We start from the raw sequence: 18,164 nt of genomic DNA, 5'->3' as shown, positions 1-18,164 counted from the left end.
TTAAACTCCCAGAGCAGCACCCACCACACCCTAGGTCGTTAACCAGCTCTTTAAACTCCCAGAGCAGCACCCACCACACCCTAGGTCATCAACCAGCTCTTTAAACTCCCAGAGCAGCACCCACCACACCCTAGGTCGTTAACCAGCTCTTTAAACTCCCAGAGCAGCACCCACCACACCCTAGGTCGTTAACCAGCTCTTTAAACTCCCAGAGCAGCACCCACCACACCCTAGGTCGTTAACCAGCTCTTTAAACTCCCAGAGCAGCACCCACCACACCCTAGGTCGTTAACCAGCTCTTTAAACTCCAAGAGCAGCACCCACCACACCCTAGGTCATCAACCAGCTCTTTAAACTCCCAGAGCAGCACCCACCACACCCTAGGTCGTTAACCAGCTCTTTAAACTCCCAGAGCAGCACCCACCACACCCTAGGTCGTTAACCAGCTCTTTAAACTCCCAGAGCAGCACCCACCACACCCTAGGTCGTTAACCAGCTCTTTAAACTCCCAGAGCAGCACCCACCACACCCTAGGTCATTAACCAGCTCTTTAAACTCCCGAGCAGCACCCACCACACCCTAGGTCGTTAACCAGCTCTTTAAACTCCCAGAGCAGCACCCACCACACCCTAGGTCGTTAACCAGCTCTTTAAACTCCCAGAGCAGCACCCACCACACCCTAGGTCGTTAACCAGCTCTTTAAACTCCCAGAGCAGCACCCACCACATCCTAGGTCGTTAACCAGCTCTTTAAACTCCCAGAGCAGCACCCACCACACCCTAGGTCGTTAACCAGCTCTTTAAACTCCCAGAGCAGCACCCACCACATCCTAGGTCGTTAACCAGCTCTTTAAACTCCCAGAGCAGCACCCACCACACCCTAGGTCGTTAACCAGCTCTTTAAACTCCCAGAGCAGCACCCACCACACCCTAGGTCATTAACCAGCTCTTTAAACTCCTAGAGCAGCACCCACCACATCCTAGGTCGTTAACCAGCTCTTTAAACTCCCAGAGCAGCACCCACCACATCCTAGGTCGTTAACCAGCTCTTTAAACTCCCAGAGCAGCACCCAACACATCCTAGGTAGTTAACCAGCTCTTTAAACTCCCAGAGCAGCACCCACCACACCCTAGGTCGTTAACCAGCTCTTTAAACTCCCAGAGCAGCACCCACCACACCCTAGGTCATCAACCAGCTCTTTAAACTCCCAGAGCAGCACCCACCACACCCTAGGTCGTTAACCAGCTCTTTAAACTCCCAGAGCAGCACCCACCACACCCTAGGTCGTTAACCAGCTTTTTAAACTCCCAGAGCAGCACCCACCACACCCTAGGTCGTTAACCAGCTCTTTAAACTCCCAGAGCAGCACCCACCACATCCTAGGTCGTTAACCAGCTCTTTAAACTCCCAGAGCAGCACCCAACACATCCTAGGTAGTTAACCAGCTCTTTAAACTCCCAGAGCAGCACCCACCACACCCTAGGTCGTTAACCAGCTCTTTAAACTCCCAGAGCAGCACCCACCACACCCTAGGTCATCAACCAGCTCTTTAAACTCCCAGAGCAGCACCCACCACACCCTAGGTCGTTAACCAGCTCTTTAAACTCCCAGAGCAGCACCCACCACACCCTAGGTCGTTAACCAGCTTTTTAAACTCCCAGAGCAGCACCCACCACACCCTAGGTCGTTAACCAGCTCTTTAAACTCCCAGAGCAGCACCCACCACACCCTAGGTCGTTAACCAGCTCTTTAAACTCCCAGAGCAGCACCCACCACACCTAGGTCGTTAACCAGCTCTTTAAACTCCCAGAGCAGAACCCACCACACCCTAGGTCATCCACCAACTCTTTAAACTCCCAGAGCAGAACCCACCACACCCTAGGTCATCAACCAACTCTTTAAACTCCCAGAGCAGCACCCACCACACCCAAGGTCGTCAACCAACTCTTTAAATTCCCAGAGCAGCACCCACCACACCCTAGGTCGTCAACCAACTCTTTAAACTCCCAGAGCAGCACCCACCACATCCTAGGTCGTCAACCAACTCTTTAAACTCCCAGAGCAGCACCCACCACACCCTAGGTCGTCAACCAACTCTTTAAACTCCCAGAGCAGCACCCACCACATCCTAGGTCGTTAACCAGCTCTTTAAACTCCCAGAGCAGCACCCACCACATCCTAGGTCGTTAACCAGCTCTTTAAACTCCCAGAGCAGCACCCACCACACCCTAGGTCGTTAACCAGCTCTTTAAACTCCCAGAGCAGCACCCACCACACCCTAGGTCATTAACCAGCTCTTTAAACTCCCAGAGCAGCACCCACCACACCCTAGGTCGTTAACCAGCTCTTTAAACTCCCAGAGCAGCACCCACCACATCCTAGGTCGTTAACCAGCTCTTTAAACTCCCAGAGCAGCACCCACCACATCCTAGGTCGTTAACCAGCTCTTTAAACTCCCAGAGCAGCACCCACCACACCCTAGGTCGTTAACCAGCTCTTTAAACTCCTAGAGCAGCACCCACCACATCCTAGGTCGTTAACCAGCTCTTTAAACTCCCAGAGCAGCACCCACCACATCCTAGGTCGTTAACCAGCTCTTTAAACTCCCAGAGCAGCACCCAACACATCCTAGGTAGTTAACCAGCTCTTTAAACTCCCAGAGCAGCACCCACCACACCCTAGGTCGTTAACCAGCTCTTTAAACTCCCAGAGCAGCACCCACCACACCCTAGGTCGTCAACCAACTCTTTAAACTCCCAGAGCAGCACCCACCACATCCTAGGTCGTCAACCAACTCTTTAAACTCCCAGAGCAGCACCCACCACACCCTAGGTCGTTAACCAGCTTTTTAAACTCCCAGAGCAGAACCCACCACACCCTAGGTCGTTAACCAGCTCTTTAAACTCCCAGAGCAGCACCCACCACACCCTAGGTCGTTAACCAGCTCTTTAAACTCCCAGAGCAGCACCCACCACACCCTAGGTCGTTAACCAGCTCTTTAAACTCCCAGAGCAGAACCCACCACACCCTAGGTCATCCACCAACTCTTTAAACTCCCAGAGCAGAACCCACCACACCCTAGGTCATCAACCAACTCTTTAAACTCCCAGAGCAGCACCCACCACACCCTAGGTCGTCAACCAACTCTTTAAATTCCCAGAGCAGCACCCACCACACCCTAGGTCGTCAACCAACTCTTTAAACTCCCAGAGCAGCACCCACCACATCCTAGGTCGTCAACCAACTCTTTAAACTCCCAGAGCAGCACCCACCACACCCTAGGTCGTCAACCAACTCTTTAAACTCCCAGAGCAGCACCCACCACACCCTAGGTCGTCAACCAACTCTTTAAACTCCCAGAGCAGCACCCACCACACCCTAGGTCGTCAACCAACTCTTTAAACTCCCAGAGCAGCACCCACCACATCCAATTTTAATGAGTTTGGTCAATTGTTCCAGCAATTCTCCATTCTGGTTAGATGACTCACTCCTAACAATAGATAGCAGTCACTTTTACAAAGGTTTTATCTTAATTTTGACCAACATATTTGTTTTCAAAGTCTTTGTAGATGAAACTTAAATACAGTAATGTGCACACACTTAAGCGTAAAAAAAAATATCCTTTTGGAGGTGGCGTTGCAGCTATGATGAAGAGAGAGCCTCACTCTCTTGGTGGAAAGGCTTTTATGGAGAAAAAAAAGAGGCACAAGACAACCAATTTTATAATATTTATATGAAATAAAATGCTTGCTTGTGAAGAAGGTGTTGTTGGGTATGCTTTGTGTTTTTACTGGCTGTAAGGTGTATGTAGCTGCCTTGTATATCTGCACTACTAATTATTTACCTTTATTTAACTAGGCAAGTCCGTTAAGAACAAATTCTTATTTTCAATGACGGCCTAGGAACAGTGGGTTAACTGCCTGTTCAGGAAATCCTTGTCTCATCACAAGAAAAAGGGGTCAAATAAAAAAAATATATATATATATTGTAGCTGCCAGGATATTCTCCAATATACTGCAGTAGACTGACAACTTTTTCTCCAATATACTGCTGCAGACTGACAACATATTCTCCAGTATACTGAAGCAGACTGCCAACATATTCTTTGATATAATGTAGCTAACAACATATTCTCCAGTATATTATAGCAGACTGCCAACATATTCTACAATATACTGTTTCAGACTGCCAACATATTCTCCAATATACTGTTTCAGACTGCCAACATATTATCCAGTGTACTATAGCTACCAAACATATTCTCCAATGTACTATAGCTACCAAACATATTCTCCAATGTACTATAGCTACCAAATATATTCTCCAATGTACTATAGCTACCAAATATATTCTCCAATGTACTATAGCTACCAAATATATTCTCTAATGTACTATAGCTACCAAACATATTCTCCAATGTACTATAGCTACCAAATATATTCTCCAATGTACTATAGCTACCAAATATATTCTCCAATGTACTATAGCTACCAAATATATTCTCCAATGTACTATAGCTACCAAATATATTCTCCAATGTACTATAGCTACCAAATATATTCTCCAATGTACTATAGCTACCAAATATATTCTCCAATGTACTATAGCTACCAAATATATTCTCCAATGTACTATAGCTACCAAATATATTCTCCAATGTACTATAGCTACCAAATATATTCTCCAATGTACTATAGCTACCAAATATATTCTCCAATGTACTATAGCTACCAAATATATTCTCCAATGTACTATAGCTACCAAATATATTCTCCAATGTACTATAGCTACCAAATATATTCTCCAATGTACTATAGCTACCAAATATATTCTCCAATGTACTATAGCTACCAAATATATTCTCCGATATACTATAGCAGACTGCCAGCATATTATCCAATATATTGACGCAGACTGCCAACATATTCTACAATATATTGAAGCAGCCTGCCAACGTATTCTCCAATATATTGTCACAGCCTGCAAACAGTTTCTCCAATATATTGTCACAGCCTGCCAACATATTCTCCATTATACTGTAGTAGCCTGTCTTCATTTTCCCAGTATACTGTGGCATCCTGCCAAGATATTCACCAATAAGCTGTAGCTGCCAAAACATTCCCTAATATACTATAGCTGTCAACATATTTTCCAATATACAGCGGGCTGCCAAAATAATCTCCAATACACTAGAGGACTGTCAACACATTCTCCAATATATTGTAGCAGACTGCCAAAATCTTCTCCAATATATTGTAGCAGACTGCCAACATATTCTCCAATATACTATAGCAGACTGCAAACATATTCTCCAATATACTGTAGCAGACTGCCAACATATTCTCCAATATACTGTAGCAGACTTCCAACATATTCTCCAATATACTGTAGCAGACTGCCAACATATTCTCCAATATATTATAGCAGACTGCAAACATATTCTCCAATATACTGTAACAGACTGTCAACATATTCTCCAATATATTATAGCAGACTGCCAACATATTCTCCAATATACTGTAGCAGACTGCCAGCATATTCTACAATATACTGTAACAGACTGTCAACATATTCTCCAATATATTGTAGCAGACTGCCAACATATTCTCCAATATACTGTAGCAGACTGCCAACATATTCTCCAATATACTGTAGCAGACTGCCAACATATTCTCCAATATATTATAGCAGACTGCAAACATATTCTCCAATATACTGTAGCAGACTGCAAACATATTCTCCAATATACTGTAGCAGACTGCCAACATATTCTCCAATATACTGTAGCAGACTGCAAACATATTCACCAATATATTATAGCTGCCAACATATTCTCCAATATACTGTAGCAGGCTGCCAATATATTCTCCAATGTATTCTAACTGCCAACATATTCTATACTTTACTGTAGCAGGCTGCCAATATATTCTCCAATATATTATAGCTGCCAACATATTCTCCAATATACTATAGCTTCCAACATTTTCTCCAATATATTGTAGCTGCCAACACATTATCCAATATATTGAAAAAGACTGCCAACATGTTCTCCAATATATTGTAGCTGCCAACATATTCTCCTGTATACTGTAGCTGCCAACATATTCTCCTGTATACTGTAGCTGCCAACACATTATCCAATATATTGTAACTGCCAAGATATTCTCCAATATATTGTAGCTGCCAAGATATTCTCCAATATATTGTAGCTGCCAAGATATTCTCCAATATATTGTAGCTACCAGGATATTCTCCAATATATTGTAACTGACAAGATATTCTCCAATATATTGTAACTGCCAAGATATTCTCCAATATACTGTAGCTGCCAAGATATTCTCCAATATATTGTAGCTGCCAAGATATTCTCCAATATATTGTAACTGCCAAGATATTCTCCAATATACTGTAGCAGGCTGCCAATATATTCTCCAATGTATTCTAACTGCCAACATATTCTATACTTTACTGTAGCAGGCTGCCAATATATTCTCCAATATACTGTAGCAGGCTGCCAATATATTCTCCAATATACTATAGCTTCCAATATATTCTCCAATATACTATAGCTTCCAACATATTCTCCAGTATACTGTAGCTGCCAACACATTATCCAATATATTGTAAATGACTGCCAACATATTCTCCAATATATTGTAACTGTCAACATATTATTCAATATACTGTGGCAGACTGCCAACATATTCTCCAGTATACTGTAGCTGCCAACACATTATCCAATATATTGTAAAAGACTGGCAACATATTCTCCAATATATTGTAGCTGGCAACATATTCTCCAATATATTGTAGCTGCGAAGATATTCTCCAATATATTGTAGCTGCCAACATATTCCCAAATATATTGTAGCTGCCAAAATATTCTCCAATATACTGTAGATTCCAACATATTCTCCAATATACTATAGCTTCCAACATTTTCTCCAATATATTGTAGCTGCCAACACATTATCCAATATATTGAAAAAGACTGACAACATATTCTCCAATATATTGTAGCTGCCAACATATTCTCCTGTATACTGTAGCTGCCAACATATTCTCCTGTATACTGTAGCTGCCAACACATTATCCAATATATTGTAACTGCCAAGATATTCTCCAATATATTGTAGCTGCCAAGATATTCTCCAATATATTGTAGCTGCCAAGATATTCTCCAATATATTGTAGCTGCCAAGATATTCTCCAATATATTGTAGCTACCAGGATATTCTCCAATATATTGTAACTGCCAAGATATTCTCCAATATATTGTAACTGCCAAGATATTCTCCAATATACTGTAGCTGCCAAGATATTCTCCAATATATTGTAGCTGCCAAGATATTCTCCAATATATTGTAACTGCCAAGATATTCTCCAATATACTGTAGCTGCCAAGATGTTCTCCAATATATTGTAGCTGCCAACATATTCTCCAATATATTGTAGCTGCCAAAATATTCTCCAATATACTGTAGCTGCCAAAATATTCTCCAATATACTGTAGCTGCCAAGATATTCTCCAATATACTGTAGCTGCCAAGATATTCTCCAATATATTGTAGCTGCCAAGATATTCTCCAATATATTGTAGCTGCCAAGATATTCTCCAATATATTGTAGCTGCCAAGATATTCTCCAATATATTGTAGCTGCCAAGATATTCTCCAATATATTGTAGCTACCAGGATATTCTCCAATATATTGTAACTGCCAAGATATTCTCCAATATATTGTAACTGCCAAGATATTCTCCAATATATTGTAACTGCCAAGATATTCTCCAATATATTGTAACTGCCAAGATATTCTCCAATATACTGTAGCTGCCAAGATATTCTCCAATATACTGTAGCTGCCAACATATTCTCCAATATATTGTAGCTGCCAAGATATTCTCCAATATACTGTTGCAGACTACCAACATATTCTCCAATATACTGTTGCAGACTACCAACATATTCTCCAATATATTATAGCTGCCAACATATTCTCCAATATACTGTAGCAGGTTGCCAATATATTCTCCAATGTATTCTAACTGCCAACATATTCTATACTTTACTGTAGCAGGCTGCCAATATATTCTCCAATATACTGTAGCAGGCTGCCAATATATTCTCCAATATACTATAGCTTCCAATATATTCTCCAATATACTATAGCTTCCAACATATTCTCCAGTATACTGTAGCTGCCAACACATTATCCAATATATTGTAAATGACTGCCAACATATTCTCCAATATATTGTAACTGTCAACATATTATTCAATATACTGTGGCAGACTGCCAACATATTCTCCAGTATACTGTAGTTGCCAACACATTATCCAATATATTGTAAAAGACTGGCAACATATTCTCCAATATATTGTAGCTGGCAACATATTCTCCAATATATTGTAGCTGCGAAGATATTCTCCAATATATTGTAGCTGCCAAGATATTATCCAATATATTGTAGCTGCCAAGATATTCTCCAATATATTGTAGCTGCCAACATATTCCCAAATATATTGTAGCTGCCAAAATATTCTCCAATATACTGTAGATTCCAACATATTCTCCAATATACTATAGCTTCCAACATTTTCTCCAATATATTGTAGCTGCCAACACATTATCCAATATATTGAAAAAGACTGACAACATATTCTCCAATATATTGTAGCTGCCAACATATTCTCCTGTATACTGTAGCTGCCAACATATTCTCCTGTATACTGTAGCTGCCAACACATTATCCAATATATTGTAACTGCCAAGATATTCTCCAATATATTGTAGCTGCCAAGATATTCTCCAATATATTGTAGCTGCCAAGATATTCTCCAATATATTGTAGCTACCAGGATATTCTCCAATATATTGTAACTGACAAGATATTCTCCAATATATTGTAACTGCCAAGATATTCTCCAATATACTGTAGCTGCCAAGATATTCTCCAATATATTGTAACTGCCAAGATATTCTCCAATATACTGTAGCTGCCAAGATGTTCTCCAATATATTGTAGCTGCCAACATATTCTCCAATATATTGTAGCTGCCAAAATATTCTCCAATATACTGTAGCTGCCAAGATATTCTCCAATATACTGTAGCTGCCAACATATTCTCCAATATATTGTAGCTGCCAAGATATTCTCCAATATATTGTAGCTGCCAAGATATTCTCCAATATATTGTAGCTGCCAAGATATTCTCCAATATATTGTAGCTACCAGGATATTCTCCAATATATTGTAACTGCCAAGATATTCTCCAATATACTGTAACTGCCAAGATATTCTCCAATATATTATAACTGCCAAGATATTCTCCAATATATTGTAACTGCCAAGATATTCTCCAATATACTGTAGCTGCCAAGATATTCTCCAATATACTGTAGCTGCCAACATATTCTCCAATATATTGTAGCTGCCAAGATATTCTCCAATATATTGTAGCTGCCAACATATTCTCCAATATATTGTAGCTGCCAAGATATTCTCCAATATATTGTAGCTGCCAACATATTCTCCAATATATTGTAGCTGCCAAGATATTCTCCAATATATTGTAGCTGCCAAGATATTCTCCAATATATTGTAGCTGCCAAGATATTCTCCAATATATTGTAGCTACCAGGATATTCTCCAATATATTGTAACTGCCAAGATATTCTCCAATATACTGTAACTGCCAAGATATTCTCCAATATATTATAACTGCCAAGATATTCTCCAATATATTGTAACTGCCAAGATATTCTCCAATATACTGTAGCTGCCAAGATATTCTCCAATATACTGTAGCTGCCAACATATTCTCCAATATATTGTAGCTGCCAAGATATTCTCCAATATATTGTAGCTGCCAAGATATTCTCCAATATATTGTAGCTGCCAAGATATTCTCCAATATATTGTAGCTGCCAAGATATTCTCCAATATATTGTAGCTGCCAAGATATTCTCCAATATATTGTAGCTGCCAGGATATTCTCCAATATATTGTAACTGCCAACATATTATTCCCCACTGTCAACTTGTTGTCTGCTCTTCTAAACCATTCCAGTACCTCCAGTACCATTCCAGTACCTTTGCAGTACCTTTGCATGCATGCAGCTGAACTATCTCCTGCTACATCTGATGCATGTAGTGATAATGGACGATAATGCTAATAATAATAATAATAATCGTTGACCTCACTGACTAACTGAAATCTGTTGACTATTGTGTTTGGAGAAAAACTAAAACAAGAAAGCAACAGGTTGTAAGAAATACAAAGAAATGTTGAGACATTCTCAGAAATGTATTGGCTTGTACTTGAGTGAAAACACTGCAATGTACAACACTCTAAACTTTCAGTCCACTGTACTCAACTTTCAGTGTACTGTACTCAAAACACTGCATTGTACTGTACTGAAAACACTGCAATGTGCAGTACTCAAAACACTGCAGTGTACTGTACTCAAAACACTGCAGTGTACTGTACTCAAAACACTGCAGTGTACTGTACTCAAAACACTGCAGTGTACTGTACTCAAAACACTGCAGTGTACTGTACTCAAAACACTGCAGTGTACTGTACTCAAAACACTGCAATGTACTGTACTCAAAATGTTCAGTGCCCTGTACTCAACTTTCAGTGCACTGTACTTAAAACCTTCAGTGTACTGTACTCAAATCTTTCAGTGCATTGTACTCAAAACATGCTGCACTGTACTGTACTCAAAACACTCTCTGTTTTCCAACTGAAGGTTATGACAAGCCTTGGAGCGCCCTAAACAGCATGTCTGGCATGAGCGTGAGTGGCCTGGGCGGCCATGACACCTCTGGAGTGTCGTCCTCCTGCGTTGCCGCGCTACCCTGCAGTCCATCCTGTCTCATCCAGCACTCCCACTCCCCCATCCCATCCATTCTCTGAACTCTAGCATGGTTCACCAGGACACTTTGGCCCTGTCCAGAATCAACCCCTAACGGTAGACCCGGACAACCCACTAGACACTTGTGGAGATCTGAGAGGATTGGATAGGTGTAGGCAATATGGTGATAGCGCCAACCAGCCTATCAGAGGGAAAGGTGGAGTTGCCACCATATATTATTGCGTAGTTACACCTCTCCAATCCTCTCAGATCTCTAGGGGTTGTTTCTGGACAAATCCTATCACTATGTGACCTGACCTCTCGCTACTGCTCTCTCCTCTCTCTACTTCTCTCTCCTCTCTCTACTGCTATCTTCTCTCTCTCCTTCTCTCTCCTCTCTCTACTTCTCTCTCCTCTCTGTACTGCTATCTTCTCTCTCTCTTCTCTCTCCTCTCTCTACTGCTCTCCCCCTCTCTCTACTGCTCTCCCCCCTCTCTCCTCTCGCTACTGCTCTCTCCTCTCTCTACTTCTCTCTCCTCTCTCTACTGCTCTCTTCTCTCTCTACTTCTCTCTCCTCTCTCTACTGCTCTCCCCTCTCTCCACTGCTCTCCCCCCTCTCTCCTCTCTCTACTGCTCTCTCCTCTCTCTACTGCTCTCTCCTCTCTCTACTGTTCTCCCCTCTCTCTACTGTTCTCCCCTCTCTACTGCTCTCTCCTCTCTACTGCTCTCTCCTCTCTCTACTGCTCTCTCCTCTCTCTACTGTTCTCCCTCTCTCTACTGCTCTCCCCCCTCTCTACTGGCTCTCTCCTCTCTCTACTGCTCTCTCCTCTCTCTACTGCTCTCTCTTCTCTCTACTGCTCTCTCCTCTCGCTACTGCTCTCTCCTCTCTCTACTTCTCTCTCCTCTCTCTACTGCTCTCTTCTCTCTCTACTTCTCTCTCCTCTCTCTACTGCTCTCCCCTCTCTCTACTGCTCTCCCCCTCTCTCCTCTCTCTACTGCTCTCTCCTCTCTCTACTGCTCTCTCCTCTCTCTACTGCTCTCTCCTCTCTCTACTGTTCTCCCCTCTCTCTACTGTTCTCCCCTCTCTCTCCTCTCTACTGCTCTCCTCCTCTACTGCTCTCTCCTCTTCTACTGTTCTCCCTCTCTCTACTGCTCTCCCCCCTCTCTACTGCTCTCTCCTCTCTCTACTGCTCTCTCTTCTCTCTACTGCTCTCTCCTCTCTCTACTGCTCTCTCCTCTCTCTACTGCTTCTCTCCTCTCTCTACTGCTCTCTCCTCTCTCTACTGCTCTCTCCTCTCTCTACTGCTCTCTTCTCTCTACTGCTCTCCCCCTCTCTCTCCTCTCTACTGCTCTCTCCTCTCCTCTACTGCTCTCTCCTCTCTACTGCTCTCTCCTCTCTCTACTGCTCTCTCCTCTCTCTACTGCTCTCTCCTCTCTCCACTGCTCTCTCCTCTCTACTGCTCTCCCCTCTCTCAACTGCTCTCTCCTCTCTCTACTGCTCTCTCCTCTCTCTACTGCTCTCCCCTCTCTCTGCTCTCTCCATCTCTCTACTGCTCTCCCCTCTCTCTACTGCTCTCCCTCTCTCCTCTCTCTACTGCTCTCTCCTCTCTCTACTGCTCTCCCTTCTCTCTGCTCTCTCCTCTCTCTACTGCTCTCCCCTCTCTCTACTGCTCTCCCCTCTCTATACTGCTCTCCCCTCTCTCTACTGCTCTCCCCGCTCTCCCCTCTCTCCACTGCTCTCCCCTCTCTCTACTGCTCTCCCCGCTCTCCCCTCTCTCTACTGCTCTCCCCTCTCTCTACTGCTCTCCCCTCTCTCTACTGCTCTCCCCCTCTCTCTACTGTTCTCCCCTCTCTGCTACTGCTCTCCCCCCTCTCTACTGCTCTCTCCTCTCTCTACTGCTCTCTCCTCTCTCTACTGCTCTCTCTTCTCTCTACTGCTCTCTCCTCTCTCTACTGCTCTCTCCTCTCTCTACTGCTCTCTCCTCTCTCTACTGCTCTCTCCTCTCTCTACTGCTCTCTCCTCTCTCTACTGCTCTCTTCTCTCTACTGCTCTCCCCTCTCTCTCCTCTCTACTGCTCTCTCCTCTCTCTACTGCTCTCTCCTCTCTACTGCTCTCTCCTCTCTCTACTGCTCTCTCCTCTCTCTACTGCTCTCTCCTCTCTCCCACTGCTCTCTCCTCTCTACTGCTCTCCCCTCTCTCTACTGCTCTCTCCTCTCTCTACTGCTCTCTCCTCTCTCTACTGCTCTCTCCTCTCTCTACTGCTCTCCCCTCTCTCTGCTCTCTCCTCTCTCTACTGCTCTCCCCTCTCTCTACTGCTCTCCCCTCTCTCCTCTCTCTACTGCTCTCCCCTCTCTCCTCTCTCTACTGCTCTCTCCTCTCTCTACTGCTCTCCCTTCTCTCTGCTCTCTCCTCTCTCTACTGCTCTCCCCTCTCTCTACTGCTCTCCCCTCTCTATACTGCTCTCCCCTCTCTCTACTGCTCTCCCCGCTCTCCCCTCTCTCCACTGCTCTCCCCTCTCTCTACTGCTCTCCCCTCTCTCTACTGCTCTCCCCGCTCTCCCCTCTCTCTACTGCTCTCCCCTCTCTCTACTGCTCTCCCCTCTCTCTACTGCTCTCCCCTCTCTCTACTGCTCTCCCCGCTCTCCCCTCTCTCTACTGCTCTCCCCTCTCTCTACTGCTCTCCCCTCTCTTTACTGCTCTCCCCAGTCTCCCCTCTCTCTACTGCTCTCCCCTCTCTCTACTGCTCTCCCCTCTCTCTACTGCTCTCCCCGCTCTCCCCTCTCTCTACTGCTCTCCCCTCTCTCTACTGCTCTCTCCTCTCTCTACTGCTCTCTCCTCTCTCTACTGCTCTCTCCTCTCTCTACTGCTCTCCCCTCTCTCTACTGCTCTCTCCTCTCTCTACTGCTCTCCCCTCTCTCTACTGCTCTCTCCTCTCTCTACTGCTCTCCCCTCTCTCTACTGCTCTCCCCTCTCTCTACTGCTCTCCCCCCTCTCTACTGCTCTCCCCCCTCTCTACTGCTCTCCCCCCTCTCTCCTCTCTCTACTGCTCTCTCCTCTCTCTACTGCTCTCCCCTCTCTCTACTGTTCTCCCCTCTCTCTCCTCTCTACTGCTCTCCCCTCTCTCTACTGCTCTCCCCTCTCTCTACTGTTCTCCCCTCTCTCTACTGCTCTCCCCTCTCTCTACTGCTCTCCCCCCTCTCTACTGCTCTCTCCTCTCTTTTTCTTTACTCTAGCGTTCCTTTTTTTGCTTTCCTTTTTCTTTTCTCTTTTTTTTCCCGTCTCCAATGTATCTCCAAATTGAAATAATGGTACAACAGCTCCCAAGACAAGGTCTTAGCATGGGAGTCTCAGCTGCTCCCAAGACAAGGTCTTAGCATAGGAGTCTCAGCTGCTCCCAAGACAAGGTCTTAGCATGGGAGTCACAGCTGCTCCCAAGACAAGGTCTTAGCATAGGAGTCTCAGCTGCTCCCAAGACAAGGTCTTAGCATGGGAGTCTCAGCTGCTCCCAAGACAAGGTCTTAGCATAGGAGTCTCAGCTGCTCCCAAGACAAGGTCTTAGCATAGGAGTCTCAGCTGCTCCCAAGACAAGGTCTTAGCATGGGTGTCTCAGCAGCTCCCAAGACAAGGTCTTAGCATGGGAGTCTCAGCTGCTCCCAAGACAAGGTCTTAGCATGGGAGTCTCAGCAGCTCCCAAGACAAGGTCTTAGCATGGGAGTCTCAGCTGCTCCCAAGACAAGGTCTTAGCATGGGAGTCTCAGCTGCTCCAGTACATTGTCACACGGGCCTCTTTGCATGGATTGCCTAGTTCAGAGGCAGAGATAGCTCCAGTAAAGCATTTTTATTTATTTTACCTTTATTTAACCAGGCAAGTCAGTTAAGAACAAATTCTTATTTTCAATGACGGCCTAGGAACAGTGGGTTAACTGCCTGTTCAGGGGCAGAACGACAGATTTGTACCTTGTCAGCTCGGGGGTTTGAACTTGCAACCTTTCGGTTACTAGTCCAACGCTCTAACCACTAGGCTACACTGCCGCCCCTGATGATATACTAGTCTGATATGTGATTCTACAGGATATTATCCCCTATTGTCTATTTGTTCTACCTTTCTATCATTGCCTGTTGCTCTGTTGTTTTTGATTTCTCATACTTTTCCCGTTCTATATTAACAACTTTCTCATCTGCTTTTTTATAACAAAACTTGTGAAATAAAGACAATTTCATAAGATGTATTTAACCCCTGCTTTAAAATGTTTATGATGCTGAAGCTATGGTTTTACTTATTGGGAGCGAACAGCTGCCTGCTGTTTGCTGGTGTCCCAAATAACACCCTATTCCCTACATAGTGCACTACTGGCACCCTATTCCCTACATAGTGCACTACTTTAGACCAGAGACCCTATGGGCCCTGGTCAAATGTTGTGCACTTTATAGGGAATTGGGTGCCATTTGGGACGCAGGGGTTGTTGAGTATCTCCCATGAAGTATTTCCTTGTTGCAAAGTGAAGAAGTTCTGAATACAGGATGTGTATGATGAGACAAAGACTTCATATCTCTGAGAGTGGCAGTATAGATTTCACATCTGGAATGAGTAGAGATCTGATGATGATTCTAGAATGAGCAAGAGATTTAGAATGATGATGATTCTAGAATGATGAAGAGATCTAGAATGATGATGATTCTAGAATGAGCAAGAGATTTAGAATGATGATGATTCTAGAATGATGAAGAGATCTAGAATGATGATGATTCTAGAATGATGAAGAGATCTAGAATGATGATGATTCTAGAATGACAATTTTTCTGAGACTAGTGATGATGATACGTTTTTGTCAACAGAAACTAAACTTTCGTTTCATTTGCATGTGTTGCATGAGATTATGTTCAACGAGAAGCTAACTGTGTCACATGTTGCGTTCTTTCAAAAGCTGCTTCTTCTTCTGTTTATTATGCACATTCTGAAGCAGCTTATTCTATAGCAAGAGACTCATAGCAGAACTATTCATGTAGCTGCCATGTTTTGCCTTTCCCAAATTCATGTATTGTTTACTTACTATGTGGTTTTAGGAAATCATTTTTTTTTTATATAGGAACCTACTTTCAAAAGAGTAACACTTGACTTAATATACCAGACTTCATTAAGATTTACATGGTGATATTATGAACTGTTTTGCAGTTTAACGACACATAATGATACACAGTCTGCAGACATGATGATATATCGTTTACACCTGTTCTTAGGCAGTAAAACATAGAGAAAAAAGCACTTTATCAAGTCTCAACTTATTTATCAGACAAATGAAATCCTAATAAAATAAATATCCTGCTTTATTTAGGCAAGGTTTTCAATTTCCTTTTGTCTGATCATCTTCTGTGGTGGTGCTTGATGTTAACTGTTAAAACCCTTGTGAAGAATAAATATCAAAAGAGATACAGGTGAACTATATGTTCGTACGTAATGCAATTATATAAGGGTCCAGTACAGTACAGTATGTTTTTTTTTGGGGGGGGGGGGGGGGGATGTTGGGAGAAAGGAGCATGCATGTATTTTACATTATGCAAAAGAAAAGTATTCAAATACAAAATGTAAATAAATAAAAAATCATTGCATGAAATAAATTTTGTATACAACAGTGTTTTAGACTCTGTTTTTTATTTAACAGACAAAACATGCATTCATGTTTGTAACTTTTTCGTTAGCATATAGCTAGTCCGTTGTATAGCCTATGGTTCATGGGTGTAGGTTCAAAGAGTGCTTCCATGACTTGGGACTATGGGAGCATGACACAATGTCCAAACAAAGCATGGCAACTACTGACTGAACCTCTGACACAACAACAGCATGGTCTGGGCATGAGTATCAACATTCTCAACAATCCAACCTTTAGGAAACAAACAATACATCTCCGTCTGATGCCTTTGCCTTGATTCTAAGCATGTGAGATACATGGTCAAACTGACACCTTTACCATGATGACAAGCAGAGCGCATTTTATTTACTGTCATTCCACCACCCGCCGCCATACACTGTTCTAGTAGAGATATCCTAGTCCATCCGCCCCCATACACTGTTCTAGTAGAGATATCCTAGTCTACCTGTCCTCTACACTGTTCTAGTAGAGATATCCTAGTCTACCTGTCCTCTACACTGTTCTAGTAGAGATATCCTAGTCTACCTGTCCTCTACACTGTTCTAGTAGAGATATCCTAGTCTACCTGTCCTCTACACTGTTCTAGTAGAGATATCCTAGTCTACCTGTCCTCTACACTGTTCTAGTAGAGATATCCTAGTCTACCTGCCCCATACACTGTTCTAGTAGAGATATCCTAGTCTACCTGTCCTCTACACTGTTCTAGTAGAGTTATCCTAGTCTACCTGTCCTCTACACTGTTCTAGTAGAGATATGCTAGTCTACCTGTCCTCTACACTGTTCTCGTAGAGATATCTTAGTCTACCTGCCCCCATACACTGTTCTAATAGAGATATCCTAGTCTACCTGTCCTCTACACTGTTCTAGTAGAGATATCATAGTCTACCTGTCCTCTACACTGTTCTAGTAGAGATATCCTAGTTTACCTGTCCACTACACTGTTCTAGTAGAGATATCCTAGTCTACCTGTCCTCTACACTGTTCTAGTAGAGATATCCTAGTTTACCTGTCCTCTACACTGTTCTAGTAGAGATATCCTAGTCCATCCGCCCCCATACACTGTTCTAGTAGAGATATCCTAGTCTACCTGTTCTCTACACTGTTCTAGTAGAGATATCCTAGGCCACCTGTCCTCTACCCTGTTCTAGTAGAGATATCCTAGTCTACCTGTTCTCTACACTGTTCTACTAGAGATATCCTAGTCTACCTGTCCTCTACACTGTTCTAGTAGAGATATCCTAGTCTACCTGTCCTCTACACTGTTCTAGTAGAGATATCCTAGTCTACCTGTCCTCTACACTGTTCTAGTAGAGATATCCTAGTCTACCTGTCCTCTACACTGTTCTAGCAGAGATATCCTAGTCTACCTGTCCTCTACACTGTTCTAGTAGAGATATCCTAGTCTACCTGTCCTCTACACTGTTCTAGTAGAGATATCCTAGTCTACCTGTCCTCTACACTGTTCTAGTAGAGATATCCTAGTTCACCTGTCCTCTACACTGTTCTAGTAGAGATATCCTAGTCTACCTGTTCTCTACACTGTTCTACTAGAGATATCCTAGTCTACCTGTCCTCTACACTGTTCTAGTAGAGATATCCTAGTCTACCTGTCCTCTACACTGTTCTAGTAGAGATATCATAGTCTACCTGTCCT

At 43.2% G+C, this 18,164-nt stretch overlaps 1 protein-coding gene across 2 annotated transcripts in view; it reads left to right on the top strand.

The window, feature by feature from the left end:
• The window catches only part of kcnc1b (potassium voltage-gated channel, Shaw-related subfamily, member 1b), a 66,294-nt gene that overhangs the window by 36,594 nt on the left and 11,536 nt on the right, over positions 1-18,164 (top strand). Inside the window, exon 4 of one of the 2 annotated variants that reach the window (XM_020473278.2) lies at positions 10,758-11,277. The exons of the other annotated variant lie outside the window; for it this stretch is intronic. Within the exon in view, the coding sequence (XP_020328867.2) occupies positions 10,758-10,924 (167 nt within the window). The 3' untranslated portion in view covers positions 10,925-11,277. Of the gene's footprint in view, positions 1-10,757; positions 11,278-18,164 lie in introns of those variants that run through there. 2 annotated transcript variants of the gene reach the window in all.

This window comes from Oncorhynchus kisutch, linkage group LG10, assembly GCF_002021735.2.
Source record: "Oncorhynchus kisutch isolate 150728-3 linkage group LG10, Okis_V2, whole genome shotgun sequence".
NCBI lineage: Eukaryota > Metazoa > Chordata > Actinopteri > Salmoniformes > Salmonidae > Oncorhynchus > Oncorhynchus kisutch.
Note: the sequence above shows the minus strand (reverse complement) of the source record. Positions and strands in the feature narration are given on the sequence as shown.